Consider the following 16480-nt stretch of genomic DNA (forward strand, 5'->3'; position numbering starts at 1 on the left):
TTTCAAATTAAAAACTGCAATACTGTGGGATACAGGTGAATGACCACATCAACCATCTAACTGCCAGAGATACCAAATTTACAGATTTGTAAAACAACAAGTTTGAAACAAATCATAAAAGTAACTTGCATACAATCTACTCTAACCTGGATAAGAAGTTATCCAGATTCTATTTCAACCTCCCAAATGATGGGAAACTAGTTTGTAAAGCAGCCTGTTCTATCCTCTGACAGCTTCTCATGCTGACCCCAAATCTGCCTCCCTGGTAAGCGCACTGGCCCTAAATCTCCCAGTAACCATGTGGAACAACCCTAGACCTCGTTCTAATATTTAAAGACAGCTATCAGGAGCACTCCGTATCTTCTCTTCTCCAGGTCAAGACTTCCAATTCCTTCAGCTGTTTCCCATATGACATGGTTTTGAATTTCTTCCTTATTCTGAATAATTTTCTCTGAACCTGTTCCAGTGTTCTATACATGTTTCAAAGTTTGGTCCCCAGAATTTAATACTCCAGCACGGTTGGTCTCACTAAAACAGAGTAAGAGAGGGCTCAAACTTCCCTCATTCTAATATCTCATAAGTAATATCATTGGTAGTATCTTCTAATGCAACCTTCGTTCACAACAGTCTTTTCTATTTTTTATACGTTGATATTATATATTATTACTTGCTTTTGTGTTAAATAAAGCACCTATTAAAAAAATGCTTCAGTGTGAAACCATCTTTCATTATATTAAATATACCAATCTATTCCTTCTCACCTATGTTTCCTTTTTTAGAGAATTCACCTTCTACAGTCCTGGCTGCTCTGGTAATGTGACTAAATCTCCCTCCACCCATCAACCGTAGCCATGGCTGACTGGGGGATGAGGACTGGATATCAGACCTAGAAGAACCAAGCCCTAGGCTGGGATGAGCCAACCAGACTTGTAAGTGTTGAAGACCCAGGTATTTGGGACACCTTTAGGGCAGCCTGAATGGAGACGGATCTTCCACACAGAGTTAGCCACATTACTGGAATGAGAGAGAAGGGTGAGCAGACATACACAGACAAGATGAGACAAAGATAATCTGGATCCAAAGTAAGAAAGGAAAAAAGGAACCAATGACCTTCAAATTCCTCACTTCAGTTACTCGTGCAACCTAGCTTCCCTACCTGTCCTTTGGGATCCATGCCCAATCTTCCTGCACTATTCTCTTTCCTCCTTATGCTACCTATTTCTTGCAACCAATAACCCTCATTCTATTGTGTATCTGGTTTTTCAGATTGAAGTGCAGAAAATTAAATTATAATTATAATGTAAGTAAATTAATAACATATATATCTGCACATACATATCTTAGACACACATATATCTTTTTCTTTTTTTTTAAGTTTTATTTTTATTTTGAGAGAGAGAGAGTGGGGATGGGGCAGAGAAAGAGGGAGATACAGAATCCAAAGCAGGCTCCAGGCTGTGAGCTGTCAGCAGAGGTCAAAGTGGGGCTCGAACCTACGAACCACAAGATCATGACCTGAGCTGAAGTCGGAAACTTGACCAAATGAGCCACCCAGGTGCCTCTGACACACATGTATCTTAAAGATATGTATGTGTTAGACTCCCTTTATGTATTGACTTGGTGTGCAGGAAATTCTAAGCTTTGTGTCTCTTTGAAAATTGATCCTTATAAGCTGTTTTCTCCATCTAATTCATTGATTTAAAATGTTGAATATGACAAAACTGAGGAAAGAACTCCATAGCATGTCATAGCTACTTGGTTGATACTGATCTATTACTCAGCACATTTGAAGAGTTGAAGGTACAACTTTTCAACTGATTATTAATCTATCCAATTATTTTTATAATCAGCCTATATTTACCCATATTGTCTTCAGGAATATTATGGCAAACTCAGTCAAATGTCTTCATAAATTCTATACATTCTATAGCTACTATAGGTCTTGGACCTAGTAACTGTATACAGCATCCACATGCTGATTCTCTTAATAAACATAAAATTGGCTCAAGGGTTACTGTTTTCTCTAGTATATCCTCACAAACCATCTTTTAATAAATACGTTCTAGTATATTGTCTGGAACTGAAATTGAGTTCACTGGTTATAATTTATGGCCATTTTATACCTGGAATGGCATTTGTATGTTATCCTCTTACTCTCTATGTGTTCTCAAAGATCACCAAGAGTAGCTCCACAATCCCATTCAAAGGTACTATCAGTCCCTGGGAATATAACTTATCTAGGTCAAGAGACCTGAACTAATTCAGAACAGATGGGTATTTTCTTATAATCCCTTTGCTCTTGTGAGTTTTGGTTCCTTCTCATCAATTTGAAAATTATATTGCTTACTTGAAGGCACTTTCATTCCTAACCTTATGCCTATTAATCACAGTTCTTGCCCAGATTCTGGCAAAATGCTTTATCTTCATTCTAAAGAAAACTCTTGCTAGGTGGAGCTCATCTGCAGCCTGATGTACAAAACAGAAACAGTATAAACTTCACAGCTACAAAAGCTATTAGAATGTTATTCTAATATTCTAAACAGCAATCAAGGCAGGGGCAGGTAGAGCAGAAATACATAAAGTAATACATTTTATAGAATAGGTATTCTAGAAGTTCAGCAAAGAATACCCAAAAAATGATATCATGAGCTAGAAAACAAGACAATCAAATTACAAAAGAATAAGTCCATAAGAAGAGTCTCCAGAATTCACCTAGTACGATCTAAATTACTGAATGATCTATGTTAGATAAGTATATTGAACAAAAGTTTTCAGTATTATTAACTTGTAAACAATTTTCCATAAGCAAAAATACAACAGAAAAAAAATGCAATAACACTTTCAAATTCTTAGTGTTTGTATGGGCTAATTACTTAGGATATTTCTGTGAAGCTTGAAAAATTATGAAATACTATAATTAGATTCCCACATGAAGTAAGTAAAAGTTATCTGTTTTTTGTGAAATATAATTTGTGCTTCACTCTTATAACTTGGCATTATGTCATCATTTTCTAAGTAAAATAATGACATGCTGTCGTTCTTGACAAAAGACCTATATCATGAGCAGGATATTTTTGCTTTCTACAAGACATGCTTTGGAGGAGGCATCAACAAATGCAGTATATTAAACAAATGTAGAGTCATTTAAAAATAAATTACAGGGGTGTCTGGGTAGACCAGTCAGTTAAGTATCTGACTCTTGATTTTGGTTCAGGTCATGGCTCATGGTTTGTGAGATCAAGCCCCATTTCTGCACTGTCAGTGCAAAGCCTGCTTGGGATTCTCTCTCTCCCTCTCTCTCTCTGTCCCTCCCCGACTTGCACTCTCTTTTTCTCTCCCAAATAAACATTTTTTAATAAAATTTTAAAAATTATAAACTTCTCAAATGTGGTATTTGTACTTTTAAAATTATAGTTACAGTAACACCTTAGATTGTGAGTAACATGTTCTGCAAACAGGCAAACATTTCTAATAAATTTTAACTTGATAAACGAGTGATGTCTTACAATATGAGTAGTACGTGACACCGAACATCATATAATCACAACTGAGCCAATGGTTCTCTCTCTCTGTCACTGCAGGATTGCAGGTGATCATCTCCCATGCTCAGATGCTCAGTCTCAGGTCACACTGTTTGGCACAAACCAGTGATTTTTTTCAAAACGTTGGAAGGTGCCCACAACTGGCATCAGGGTATTTTTTGTTACTTCAAAGCACCTATGGACAGTCTTTTGCTTTTCTACACAAGAATAAGCTTAGGAAGGCTTTGCTTCATTCTAGGTCAGGCTGTCTGCAGATGGAGACCCTTTCCTCTGTGGCCTTATTACCAGTTACATTAAACACAGTATATGACAAGAGTTTATTAATGCCATACTGTAGTCAACATCTGTGCCAGCGTATACAATGGCACCCCACGTAGAGAAAGGTTGAAAAGAAAGGTGGTAAGAAGGAGTTAATTGCAGTGGAAGTTAAGAAGGAAATCATCGAGAAGTATGAACAAGGTATGCAAGTGGTCAAAATTACAACATTTTGTAAGCAGTGTATGTCTACAGAGAAGAACATTTATTACAACATTTTGTAAGCATCTCGTCTACAGAGAAGAAAAAGGCAGAGGAATCCCTCACTTCAAATGAGATTAGGGAGATGTGTAAAATCTGGGAAATAGTGTAAAATTTTGTAGAAAAGCACCACTCAAATAAGGCTATAGCAGTGCAAGCAATGAAATTGTTCAATGACAATGCAATGTCACATTTCTGCGAAATCCTCGAAAGGAAGCAAGAGCAAGTGTCATTGGATAGGTTCCTTGTTAAAACTGCACAAAAAGAAAAAGATTCCATTGAGTCAATAGATAGCAGTGATTCCCTTAGTGATACTGGAAGTTGTCCTACACAATAACCCTCCTCTCTCTTGTCTCCCTCACACCAGCCATGAAGGTTTTCAAAGGTAAGTACAGGTTAATTTATTTTTCTTTATATTTTGTATTTTATTTATTATTTTGCATTATATTACCATACTGTAATCATTTTTATATGAATATTTTGGGGTTGCAGAATGAATCATCTGAGTTTCCATTATTTTTTATTGGGAAATTTGCTTTGATATACAAGTGCTTTGGATTACAAGCATGTTTCTGAAATGACTTATGCTTGCAAACCAAGGTTTTACTGTATTTAATATAGAAGTGATGAAAATTTTTTAAAAGGTTAAATTAGGCTTCGAATCCTTTTCAAAGCTCCTGTCAGTGCTTGAACTAGAAAAGGCACTCCAGTAACCTCCTGCAGCCCAACTGAACTATTCTCTGCTCTAAAACTGTTCCTCCTTTCTTCTCCCACCCATCCCATGCTTGTTGTACTTGGATAAGGAGGAAAGAAACAGATAAACTATTCTATAAAGGAGGAAAGAAACAGATAAACTATTCCATAACACAGTATAAAATGAGACCCCTTCTAAGAGGTTCTCCACTTAAAAAGATGTAAAGAGGGTCTAGCCAGTGAATTTCATTTGGTTTGGGAGAAACATTTTAAGACAGAACAGTGGACCTTTTGAATCACCAGTTATACAGGCCACCTGACCATTTCATAAGGCCATCAGGACCCTTCCTTATCAATAAGTCAATTTGCTATACAACCAATTTAAAGATCAATTTTGTATAGAACAGCTACAAAAACCCCTATAGCAACATAGGAGCAATAGTGAAAAAGTGAGTGTTTTTTTCACCTAATATCAGGAACAAGGCAAGGATATATATGTATTCTCTCTGCTCATATTCATCATAATGCTGCAAGTTCTAGCCAGAGCAAGAAGGCAAGAAGTAAATGCCAAGAAAGAAAAGAAAAAGAAAAAGAAAAAGAAAAAGAAAAAGAAAAAGAAAAAGAAAAAGAAAAAGAAAAAGAAAAGAAAAGAAAAGGAGGGAAGGAGGATGGAATGAAGGAAGGAAGGAAACTGTCCCTAATTTGAGCCGACATGGTTGCCTACATAGAAAATCCTGACGAATCTACAATAAAACTCCTAGAACAAATAAGTTCAGCAAGGTCAATGATTGAAGATAAACATTAAAAAACCAATTGTATTTGTATACACTGCCAGTGAACACATGGACAGTGAAATTAAAAATACAACACCAATAATGATTGCTCAAAAAAATGAAATGCTTAGGTTTAAATCTAACAAAACATGTACAGTAGTTGTATACTAAAAACTATAAAATGCTGATGAAAAAATCAAAGAAGATCTAAATAAACAGAGAGACATACTGAAGACTCAAAATATTAAAGATAGCAATTATCCCCAAATTTATAGGCTTAATGTAATTCTTATCAAAATTTCAGCAAGATTTTTTCTTAAGATATAGACAGGATTCTCAAATTTATATGGAAAGGCAAAGAAACTAGAAGAACCAGAACAATCTTAAAAAAAATAAAGTGGAAAGAATCATTTTATCTGATTTCAATACATACCGTATTGTTATAGTAATAAGACTGTGTGGTAAGACACAGAGATCAATGGAATAGAACAATGGACCCAGAAAAAGATCTGCATAAATATGCCAAATTGATTTTCTGCAATGATGCAAAAGCAATTCAGTGAAGGAAAGATTGTCTTTTCAATAAATGGTGCTGGAACAATTGGATACCCATAGGTTAAAAGGAAGAAGGGAAGGAGGGATGGAAGGAAGGAACTTAAGCTAAACCTCATACCCTATATAAAATTAACTCAAAATGATTATGGACTTAAATGTAAAACATAAAAATATGATTTTAGAAGGAAAAAAACCCTAGGAGATTATCTTCAGGATTTTCTAGGCAAAGAGTTCTTATACTTGATACCAAAAGCATGATCCATAAATGGAAAAATTGATAAGTTGGATTTCATCAAAATGTGAAACTTGCGCTCTGAAAAGGACGCTGTGAAGAGGAGAAAAATACAAGCTACAGATTGGGAAAAAAATATTTACAAACCACATATCTGACAAAGGACTATTATCTAGATTACACAAAGAACTCTCAAAACTCAACAATTTAAGGAAATCCAATTAGAAAACACATGGTCAAGGGGCGCCTGGGTGGCTCAGTCAGTTAAGCGTCTGACTTGGGCTCAGGTCATGATCTCAACGGTTCATTAGCTTGAGCCCCCATCAGGCTCTGCTGTCAGAGCAGCCCTCTTCGGATCCTCTGTCTTTCTCTCTCTCTGCCCCTCCGCTGCTGGTGCCACACACACTTTCGCAAACAACTGCGCTCTCTCTCTCTCACTCTCTCTCAAAAAATAAAATAAACACTAAAAAAAAATTTTTAACTAAAAAAAAGAAAACACATGGTCGAAAGACATGAAGAAACATTTCACCTAAGAGGATACAGATTCCAAATAAGCACATGAAAAGATACTCATTGTTAGCCATTAGGAAAATGCAAGTTAACACCAAAATGAGTTATCACCATATACCTATCAGAAAAGCTAACATAAACACTAATGACAACATCAAATTCTGGTAAAGATGCAGAGAAGCTGGCTCACTCATGCATCGCTGGCGAGAATGTAAAATGGGACAGCCCAAACTGGAAAAGTTTGACAGTGTCTTAAAAAACTAAACATGCAATGCAACTACTGTACAACCTAGCAATTGCACTCTTGGGCATTTATTCCAGGAAAATGAAAACATATGTTCGCATAAAAACATACACATGAACACTTACAGCAGCTTTATACATAATAGGCAAAAACTGGAAAAAAACCAGATGTCCCTCAATAGGTTAAACAAACTGTGCAGTACCTTTAGATTGTGGAATACCTCTCAGCAACAGAAAGAAATAAACTACTGATACATGCAACAACCTGAATAAAGCTCCAGAGAATTACACTGAGTGAAAAATCTAATCCCAAAGGGTTATATATTGCATTATTCAATTTAGATAACATCTTGAAATGATATAATTACTGGAGATCGATGGTTCCCAAGGGTCATGAATTGGGGATGGGAGGTGAGGTAATGGAGGTATGTGAAGAGGTAGGCTGAGGTAAATGCGACTATAAAAGGGAAACATGCGCAATTCTTGTTGTGATAGAACTGTTCTACATCCTGACTGTATCAATGTCAATATCCTGGTTGTGAGAGTGTAGTATGGTTTTGCCAGATGTTACCACTGGAGGCCATGGGGGAAGACGGGGAAGACGGGGAAGACGGGGAGACGGGGAAGATGGGGAAGATGGGGAAGAAGAAGCTGGCATCTTAGTATGATTCCTTGCAACTTCATGTGAATCGACAATAATCTCGAAATAAGAAGTTTACTTGTAAAACAATAAAAATAAAAATAAATCAATCTGGGACTAAAATACAGAGATTAATCCATAAAGAAATTTTATTGAACAATGTTAAGAAATGTTGGCTTCAGACATAAATTATATATGACACACTTATGTTTATATAAATATGCTTCTAAAGTGTATTTCCTTCAATACCTATTTTTCCACTGGGAAACCTCACCTTAGTAGACTCCATGACCCTCTGTGGCCTGCCAACAGAAGTATTTTAGACTCAAAAAAAAAAAAAAAAAAAAAAAAAAAGAAAAGGATGTTGGACTACAAATTGACAACTGCAGATTTTTCAAGATTTTAGGTCACAATATTAACAGAATAGTTTCTCCAAAAATCACATAGCTTCCTATTCCTTTTGTCATTAGACTTTAAGACTAAAATTGCTTCAAAACACAACACACATACCCACGCCCACACATAAATATCACTACTTTTCCAGGATGCTAGTGCTAACATTTCTATGACCATATTCTCTTTGTTTTTCCTTTAACTCAACACAAAATCTGACCCTAGCCACAGTGGCCCAAAATGACCTGGAAAATTACGTTTATTTTTTCTGGCAATGACAATCTGTGCTTGGAAATATAAAACTGTTATTCTGAATAAATTTCAAAGTTCCAAAGTACTAAAATTACTTTACTGAAACAGGACGAAATGAGCTGTTACTGCTAGGGAAAGGGATTGTTATCCCAGAAAGAACAGTGTGCACTCCAGCCTGCACCACCACTTGTGTTTTGTAAAATAAACAACTCTGGTCTCTTTATTTTACTTCGTGTTCTGTGGTAATAAATATCTCCTGAAGCTAAAAATCCTATTACAAGTGTTCATTTTGTCACCATTTAAAAAAAAAAAAAAAACAAGAGATCAGTTTTACTTTTTGCAAAGTAACTAGTTTTTCCACAGTTTGTTGGAGTTGTTTTGACTTCTGCATATGTCCCCTGGTGAAAACAGCAAAAGGAAAGTTGTTCGTTGCTTTGTTTCTAAAAAGAGAACTCCGTATGTCTATAATATCAGTTGACATTCAGGAGGGGAATAAATATAGAATTATTACTTTGCTGATCTATAAGTACTGTTCAAGTTTTAAATCATGGCAATAAAGTCCTAAACTTAGAACAAGTTCATTCTGCTTCCAGAATGTTGGATGACAATTCTAGCAAAGCTGTTGGATATTGGAGGTCAGAGACAAGTAAGAGTTAGTTCAGTCTAGAGAGAGTAGATTCAGAGATATAGTCTAAGTACACACAGAAGTGAACTGTAGAGTCTAGCAGCAGACAAAGTGGGCAAGTGTGGTCCTGCTCTCCAGTACACAAGCCTGTTTTATATTTTCTGCCACTTAGGGATATGGAAGTCTGAGGCATGTCTGATGCTTGGTCAGAAACTGTGACAAAAAGCAAAAAGATTTAAGAATGAGAGTCAAAAGATTACTTTATTCTTTCTTCTCTAAGATTTCCTAAGAAATGAGACCAGGGGGAAGTAATTTAACATTAGGCTTCTAATCAGGCAATAGATTCTTTCAATATAACTGAATGTCATCAGCATTCTTCTCCCTACTTTCCCCACCACCTTTACTTTTTCTTGCAACTCTATTACTACCTGTTTTGCTATTAATAATAGAGTGTAATACACCTTCACATTCCTTACCATGTATCTTTCATGTGATTAATTGACCATCTATTTCCAGATCATACAGCAAAACTATAGAAAGAAATAAACAAGAAAGGCTCACCTTCTCTTCTACACTAACTTTCCTTGCCTAGACACAGAAAAGAAAAAGAAAAAAGTAAAGAAAGAAACACAGCAGAAGCTTTTCTAGAAAGAAGAGCCACATAAGAACTAATATAAAAAGTTAACAGAAGAACAATTAAAAAAAAAAAAAAAGCCTTTGAAAGACCTGTCACCACCTACTGACCTACACACCTCAGTTATTTGTTCATCCAATAGAGAAATGAGCACAATTTCAAAGTCATGTGGGAAAAATGATTTGTTTTCTTCATCTTAATAATGCAGTGGTTCTAATCTGAGGTATTCCTATTAGCATTATAAGCTATATACCTATTTAACATGATTCTGTATGAAATGATGTATGCAAGTTGACTAAATAGATATACTGCCTGATCAGTAAGCAATTTAACAAGTTACATAATGGACAATCTAGATGAATCAAACATAGGTAAGAAGTTGTGAAAAAGAAATAACTGACTTATTCTTGGACTGTGCTTTAATAGGCTGTGGCTACATGTACACATTTTTGTTGCTTTATAATCAAGCCCAAAACAGTGCCTAGCACATAATATGCACTTGATAAATATTTGTGGTATAAATGTATCTAACTTGAGTCTGAAAAAGTGCAGAGCTGCATTTTACATTCTAAACATTCAGCAGGACCAGGGCTACAATCAGCATAATTGTCCAGGGACTTAGGTAGCTGAGTCTTTCCTGATGTCCCTCCTCTGCACAGTATGGACAACTGTCTGCCATTCCTGCCTTGAGAATAGAACTGTAGATTCGTGAAAGGTTTGGTTTTTATCATTTTTAAACGATTTACTTATATAGCACCTTAAACATGAGAAAAAGGCATTTTACAATTCTCATAAAAATCTTGTCAAAATAAATACATACCTAACTTGGCCAGCTTTTTTTCACCAGTAAGTTTCTGTTACGTTGGCCTAGGATGCCCTATTCCCCGTCTGTATATAGAAATACTCAGCTTTCAAGGGCCAATCCCAATTCTGTCACCCACATAAAGCTCCTCCCTTGACCATCCTCCCCCACCTGTCCATATCAAAGAAGATACTACCTTATATGATATTTAAATCATATACTGTTCTTTACAGTTATTTTTTAAAAATTTTTAATGTTTATTTTTGAGAGACAGACAGACAGAATGTGAGCAGGGGAGGGGTAGTGAGAGAGGGAGACACAGAATCTGAAACAGGCTCCAGGCTCTGAACTGTCAGCACAGAGCCCAATGCGGGGCTCAAACTCACAGACCGTGAGATCATAACCTGAGCCGAAGTCAGACGCTCAACCGACTGAGCCACCCAGGCGCCCCTGTTTTTTAGAGTTATTTTTTCATGTCATTATATATCCTCTTCCTTGGGATCTGCAGTATGGATATTGTTTCTTCCAGACTGTTTTGTTTTGTGTCTTTTAATCTCTACCATACCAGCTTAGTATTTGCAAGGAACTCAGTTGAGGGAGAGAGGAAGGATATTCCATGTCTTCAAACACATATAAGCACCATTTCTCAGATAAGCATAGCATAGTTAAGCTCTCTCTGTGCTTACTATCTCTTATGTCCAATTTAAAAGGCGAAGCAAATTAAATGCAATGGTTTAAAAGGTCTTTTTCTGGGCTTTTCCTTTCCAGTGCCTGCTAGGTTGCATTTTACATAAATCTGAAGGACATGCAGTAACATTAAGCATTAACTTAAATCAATGGCATGATTAATGCTAACAGGCAACCCAAAGCAACATGCACAAAGGATAAAAGCATATCTGAGGGATGACTACAATTTTTAATTAAAAAGTAACGGATTGGTGGTTAATTAAGAGTTGACTGTAGATTTACTGAAAACCCTCAATGATTAATGATAGTTAACGTTTGAGGTTTTAATTCACAATCTGTCAATCAGTTTCAAAGAGACGTTTTAAACATTATACTGTTAACAATGTATGCATTGCCAAACTAAATACAGGATAAATGCTTCTGCCTGAGGACAGATATGAACTCACAGGGAGGAGAGCAGGATAGAAACTGAAAAATTCTTAACCAGATTCAATGAGTTGATATATATGAAAGGGTTTAAAACAGTGCCTGGTACATGATAAGTGGGAAGAATTGAGGTGAAATTGAAACAGACCCTTATATGGAGAGAGACACAAAAATTTAGCATATCACAAAATGTTACAAACTAACTGTAGCTGCTATAGTGTTTTACTACTAATTATTTGCTACTAATTATTTGTTTTTGCAAATAGGGGGATCGCTTAAAATTTTAAACAGACCCGTTTATTTCCATTTTTCAAGCAAGTTTTTTTTTTTTCTGAAAAGCTGCCAAAAAAATATATATCTAACTATAGTATTTGGACATTCCTGAGGCCCTCTTTTCACAAGAGCTCCACAAACAGCTGGTCAAATACTGTGCTGAAATTATAGATGTCTTCCTTCACAGGTCAAACATTCTTTGCACTGAATTGAATTCTACAATCTGGCCATTATGATTGTTCCCCTTACACTCTATGAATTAATTGCAGATCCCCTGGCCAAAATAAATACAAAACCTCTGAAATCACTCCCCCAGGTTTTATTACTATCTACCTTTTTTTTATATATAAATTTTTTAAATGTTTTTCATTTATTTTTGAGACAGAGAGAGAGAGAGCATGAGCAGGGGAGGGGCAGAGAGAGGGGGAGATATTACTATCTACCTTAAAATGCTCTCAATGTTATGCTTTAATAACACAATATAATACCATACCTTTTGGATTTCTTCAGGTAATGCGTGCATGGGGATGTGACGATCCATAATTTCTCAAAATATGCAGAGGGAGTTCTGAAGTAAAATAATCTAAAAACATTGATGGCAATGGTCAGAATTGAAATTATGAATAAAATTCAAATTAAAAGCTATAAATTCTTGGAGTAATGAGAGATAAATGGTGATAACTTTTAACAGTTATTTCATCAACTCAGTATTAAAAGGTACAACTGGACCTTTTCAATTAGCTATTACGCCAATAGAACAGGAAAGATAACAGATGACTAAGTCAGAAATATTTTCTTCCTTTAGAACTTTATAGTCTAATTGTAATTTCTCTGGTGGTTTATTACTAATTACTTGTTTTGCAAATACAGAATAAATGTTAATTTTTTTTTAATTGTTGTTAATGTTCATTTATTTTTGAGAGAGACAGAGTGTGAGTGTAGGAGGGGCAGAGAAAGGAGACACAGAATCCAAAGCAGGCTCCAAGTTGTCAGCCCAGAGCCTGACGCCGGGTTTGAACTCACCAACCGTGAGATCATGACCTGAGCTGAAGTTGGACACTTAACCGACTGAGACTCCCAGGCACCCCTAAATGTCACTTAAAATTTTAAACAGACTCACTTATTTGTTTTCTTTTTTTAAAGGGTTTTTTCCAAAAAGCTAATAGAAAAATATCTAGGGGCGCCTGGGTGGCTCAGTCAGTTAAGCATCTGACTTCGGCTCAGGGCATGATCTCGCAGTCCATGAGTTCGAGCCCCGCGTCGGGCTCTGTGCTGACCGCTCAGAGCCTGGAGCCTGTTTCGGATTCTGTGTCTCCCTCTCTCTGACCCTCCCCTGTTCGTGCTCTGTCTCTCCGTGTCTCAAAAATAAATAAAATGGTAAAAAAAAAAAAAAAAAGAAAAGAAAAATATCTAAATAAAGTATTTTAGTTCAGCAGATAAGAAAAACAATTTTGACATGAATGCTGGTTTAAAGGATGAAGTACAAAAAATATTTAGAGTTATCAGATTAAATATGATATGCAGACACTGAAAAGTCATGAAACTATGAGACGTGCTAATTTTACTCAAGATGAACATTTATATAATTTTATGCAGATATTTTACCTAAATAAATTTTCATTTCTAATATAACAATTCGACATAAAATCCTATTACTACTTTCATAAAACCACACAAGATGAATGGAAGGAACACTTTTGGTTCTTTTTTTTTTTTAAGTTTATTTATTTATTTTGAGAGAGAGAGAGAGAGAGAGAGAGAGAGTATGAGAACGGGGAAGGGGCAGAGAGAGAGGGAGGGAGAGAAAATCCCAAGTAGGCTTCGCACGGTCAGTGTGGAGCCTAATGCGGGGCTCGAACTCAAGAACCAGGAGATCATGACCTGAGCTGAAATCAAGAGTCAGAAACCAACTGAGCCACCCAGGTGCCCCTGGTTTTGTTTGTTTGTTTGTTTGTTTTTTTATCTTTCCCAAATATGGAGAAAGAATACACAGTCCAGTTTCATGAGAGATGCTTATATATTCATCTAAGGACTTGAGGGGCAGAAAGGAGGCAGCAGAGAGGATACAGGCACAATTCCACAGCAATGAAGAAAGTCTGAGGGCTGGGAGTGGTAGACTAGGAACAACCAAGGAGTTCAGCAAAGAAAGATGTCTTATCTTTCTGGTGGGAGTGGCGAATTAGGGAAGGCTTCCTGAAGCTGTTTGCTTTTGATCAGAGCAGGATTTTGACACAAAGATAGACTAAAGAGGCACAGTACTCTATCAGAGACAGCAACTCAGGCACAGCGAGGTGTCAGGGAAATTGTAGTTAACAAAAGTTCCTGGAGCGGCAGTTTTTTGGTTTTTTTTTTTAAGTCGTGCAACCATTGGTGGAAAGGAAATTCCCCATCCCCTTGTGTTAGCACAAAGCCTGTTGTTTTAATGAGCTGCTGTTTAGAACAAATAACTAATGAGCTGTCTTCCCATATAAACATAATATGTATGTTTGGTAAAGTTAACTAGAGTTAACTATGGGCGTAAAGTTAACTGCCATAGCTAACATAGGCCCACACAGTCAAGTACATAATAATCTGACGTTTGGCAGACTGTGATATGGCAAGAGCTCGTTATTCACAGAAGGCTCATTATTCTCTCTTCTGCCATTTTACAATGGACTTACCATCAGTAAATAAGATGGCATTATCTTAATTAAACTCTACTGGGAGTACAATTTTTCCTAAAATTGCCAACTAAATCTCCTTTTTAAATTCCACCCATAAAATTATTTGAGAGCATGGATCTAGTGACAGCATAAACAAAGGACCAGTGGAACATATTTGTTTAGTACCTTCTTTATCTGTAAAGGTATTCCAACTTTGGGTCCTTCTTATATAGCAAGTAGGAAAATTTGGCAGGTTCTGATTGAAGAAAATACTGCCAACCCAGAAAATCTCTCTACAATGCAGAAAGAAAACAATTTTATTATTGAGTAAGCATTTAACTAGACTGTGATGCACAACAGAGCCAATCTGCTAACGAGACTACAAAGACAGAAAGCTCACTTTTTTTTATATACAGCCATGTAGATACAATCCATTACATATACGTTCTCAAGAGAAAAGGTAACTCGTCCTCAGCACAGTGGGCTACACACTTTCATAGTTCGTTTCCAATTCACCTAGTGATTGAAGTAGCTATCTGCACTGGTTAATTGCGATTGTTCTAAGGAATACAAATCCCTGTGATAGAATCCGTGGTTTCTAAAGGAAGGAGTCGAGGGAGAAAGTACCAAAGGTGATAAGGAAATAGGGACGCCGTCTTCCTTGATGTTTACATTTTAAAGAGATGGTTCCCACGTCCTCAAGAAAAACATTCTGGGTCTTTAAAAAGATTTGCATACGTATTAAAGGAATAGAGGCATTCACAAATTTACGGAATTTCTCAAGAAAAGGAAAGAAAAAAGTCTTTCACCCACGGCAACACGTAGGTGGAAAAATTTTTAATTTTTTTACTTTACTCTTACATTATTTTGTATGTTTTATCAAACTAGTTTCTTCTATCCTTTCACATTACATACATGTAGACTGCCCTTCAGCGAGAAGTGCGGTGAAACTGGCAGCAGCCACGTAAGTATTTGTGGACCTGCTCTCTTAACAGGATCGTGAAGAAGATGTCGAAAACACAGAAACGTCCTTGACTGTTCACTTCCGATTCCCTTCCCTCACAGCAGTGTCACGTTGGGCCATTAACTCACGTCCAGCTTTCAGGCCCTTCCGTAAAGAACTATTCCCCTGGCGTGAATCACCCGCAAATGAGCAGATCAGCGTCAGGTGAAACGGAGTTCACGCTCTAAGACATTCCTGAAGAGGCGGGATTTTCCGAATAGAAACCAACTGCAAGGCCAGCCAAAACTGCTTGGAAGGGTTTTGAAACCCGTCCCTTCCTAACCCCGCTCCCTCGGGACCTGCTGTGGCAGGAAGAGGAGGAGGAGGGTGCGGGGGTGAGGCCGAGCGGCGCTCTCAGAGGGAGTAGAGGACTGGCGGGCTGGCGGAAGCTGTGCCGGGGCCGCAGAGAGGGGCGGAGGGGACGCTCGGAAGCCCCAGCCCCTCGCCGCGGCGCCTCGTCTCAGCTTTCCTGCCCTCTCCCCCGGTGCCAGCACGCCTCCGCTCCGGAACTGCGTCCCGGGGGGCTGGGTAGGCGGGGGACTCAAGGAAGTCATTCATTGTCTCTCACCTAGACCTCGACTCCGAGTGCGAACGGCTTTCCCGGTCTCCCGGGAGACCGTGCTACACGTCTGCCCGACGTCAGGGCGCGGTGACGTCACGGCCCACGGCCCACGCCCCTCGCCAACTCGGAGGGGCCTCCCTTGCCCCGCCCCGGGCCACACGCGCCGGGCGGAAGCGGGAAAGCTGGCGGTGGGCTTGAGAGGAAAAGGCTTGTTTTTATGCTGAGCGCTGTGTGAGAGAAGGGAGGGTCGCAAAGGGCAAGGCAGAGGAGGGCGGGCTGGAGTCGCGGTAGAGGCTGCTGGGAAGGAGGGAGATGTCCCTAGCCCCAAGACTAGATTAGAGAGAGAGACACTGCCTGCGGTGGAGGCCCAAATCCGTGTACCTCTGACCCCAGGCTCTAGAGCCCGTGTGGCAGAGACAGCAGTGGGCAATCATTGTTCTTGAGCGGAAAGAAGAGAAGCCTGTAGAGGTCATGGGT

The 16480-nt window shown here is 37.9% G+C and overlaps 1 protein-coding gene across 6 annotated transcripts in view; it reads right to left on the bottom strand.

The window, feature by feature from the left end:
- Window positions 1-16107, bottom strand: part of LEKR1 (leucine, glutamate and lysine rich 1) — a 219493-nt gene extending 203386 nt beyond the window's left edge. For 5 of the 6 annotated variants that reach the window (XR_008422539.1, XR_008422537.1, XR_002077543.2 and 2 more), the window contains exons 1-3: window positions 16010-16084; window positions 14625-14731; window positions 12290-12379 (exon numbers count right to left, since the gene is read on the bottom strand). Coding sequence is in view for 2 of the 6 variants with exons in the window: in XM_019440299.2 (XP_019295844.2) it covers window positions 12290-12337 (48 nt within the window). In the remaining 4 variants the exon portion in view is untranslated. Of the gene's footprint in view, window positions 1-12289; window positions 12380-14624; window positions 14732-16009 lie in introns of all 6 variants that reach the window. The other variant, XR_008422538.1, reaches the window with a different exon arrangement.
- Between the last annotated feature and the right edge of the window lie 373 nt (window positions 16108-16480).

The sequence above is a fragment of the Panthera pardus genome, unplaced genomic scaffold (genome assembly GCF_024362965.1).
Source record: "Panthera pardus isolate Hobbes unplaced genomic scaffold, ASM2436296v1 HiC_scaffold_16, whole genome shotgun sequence".
Lineage (NCBI taxonomy): Eukaryota > Metazoa > Chordata > Mammalia > Carnivora > Felidae > Panthera > Panthera pardus.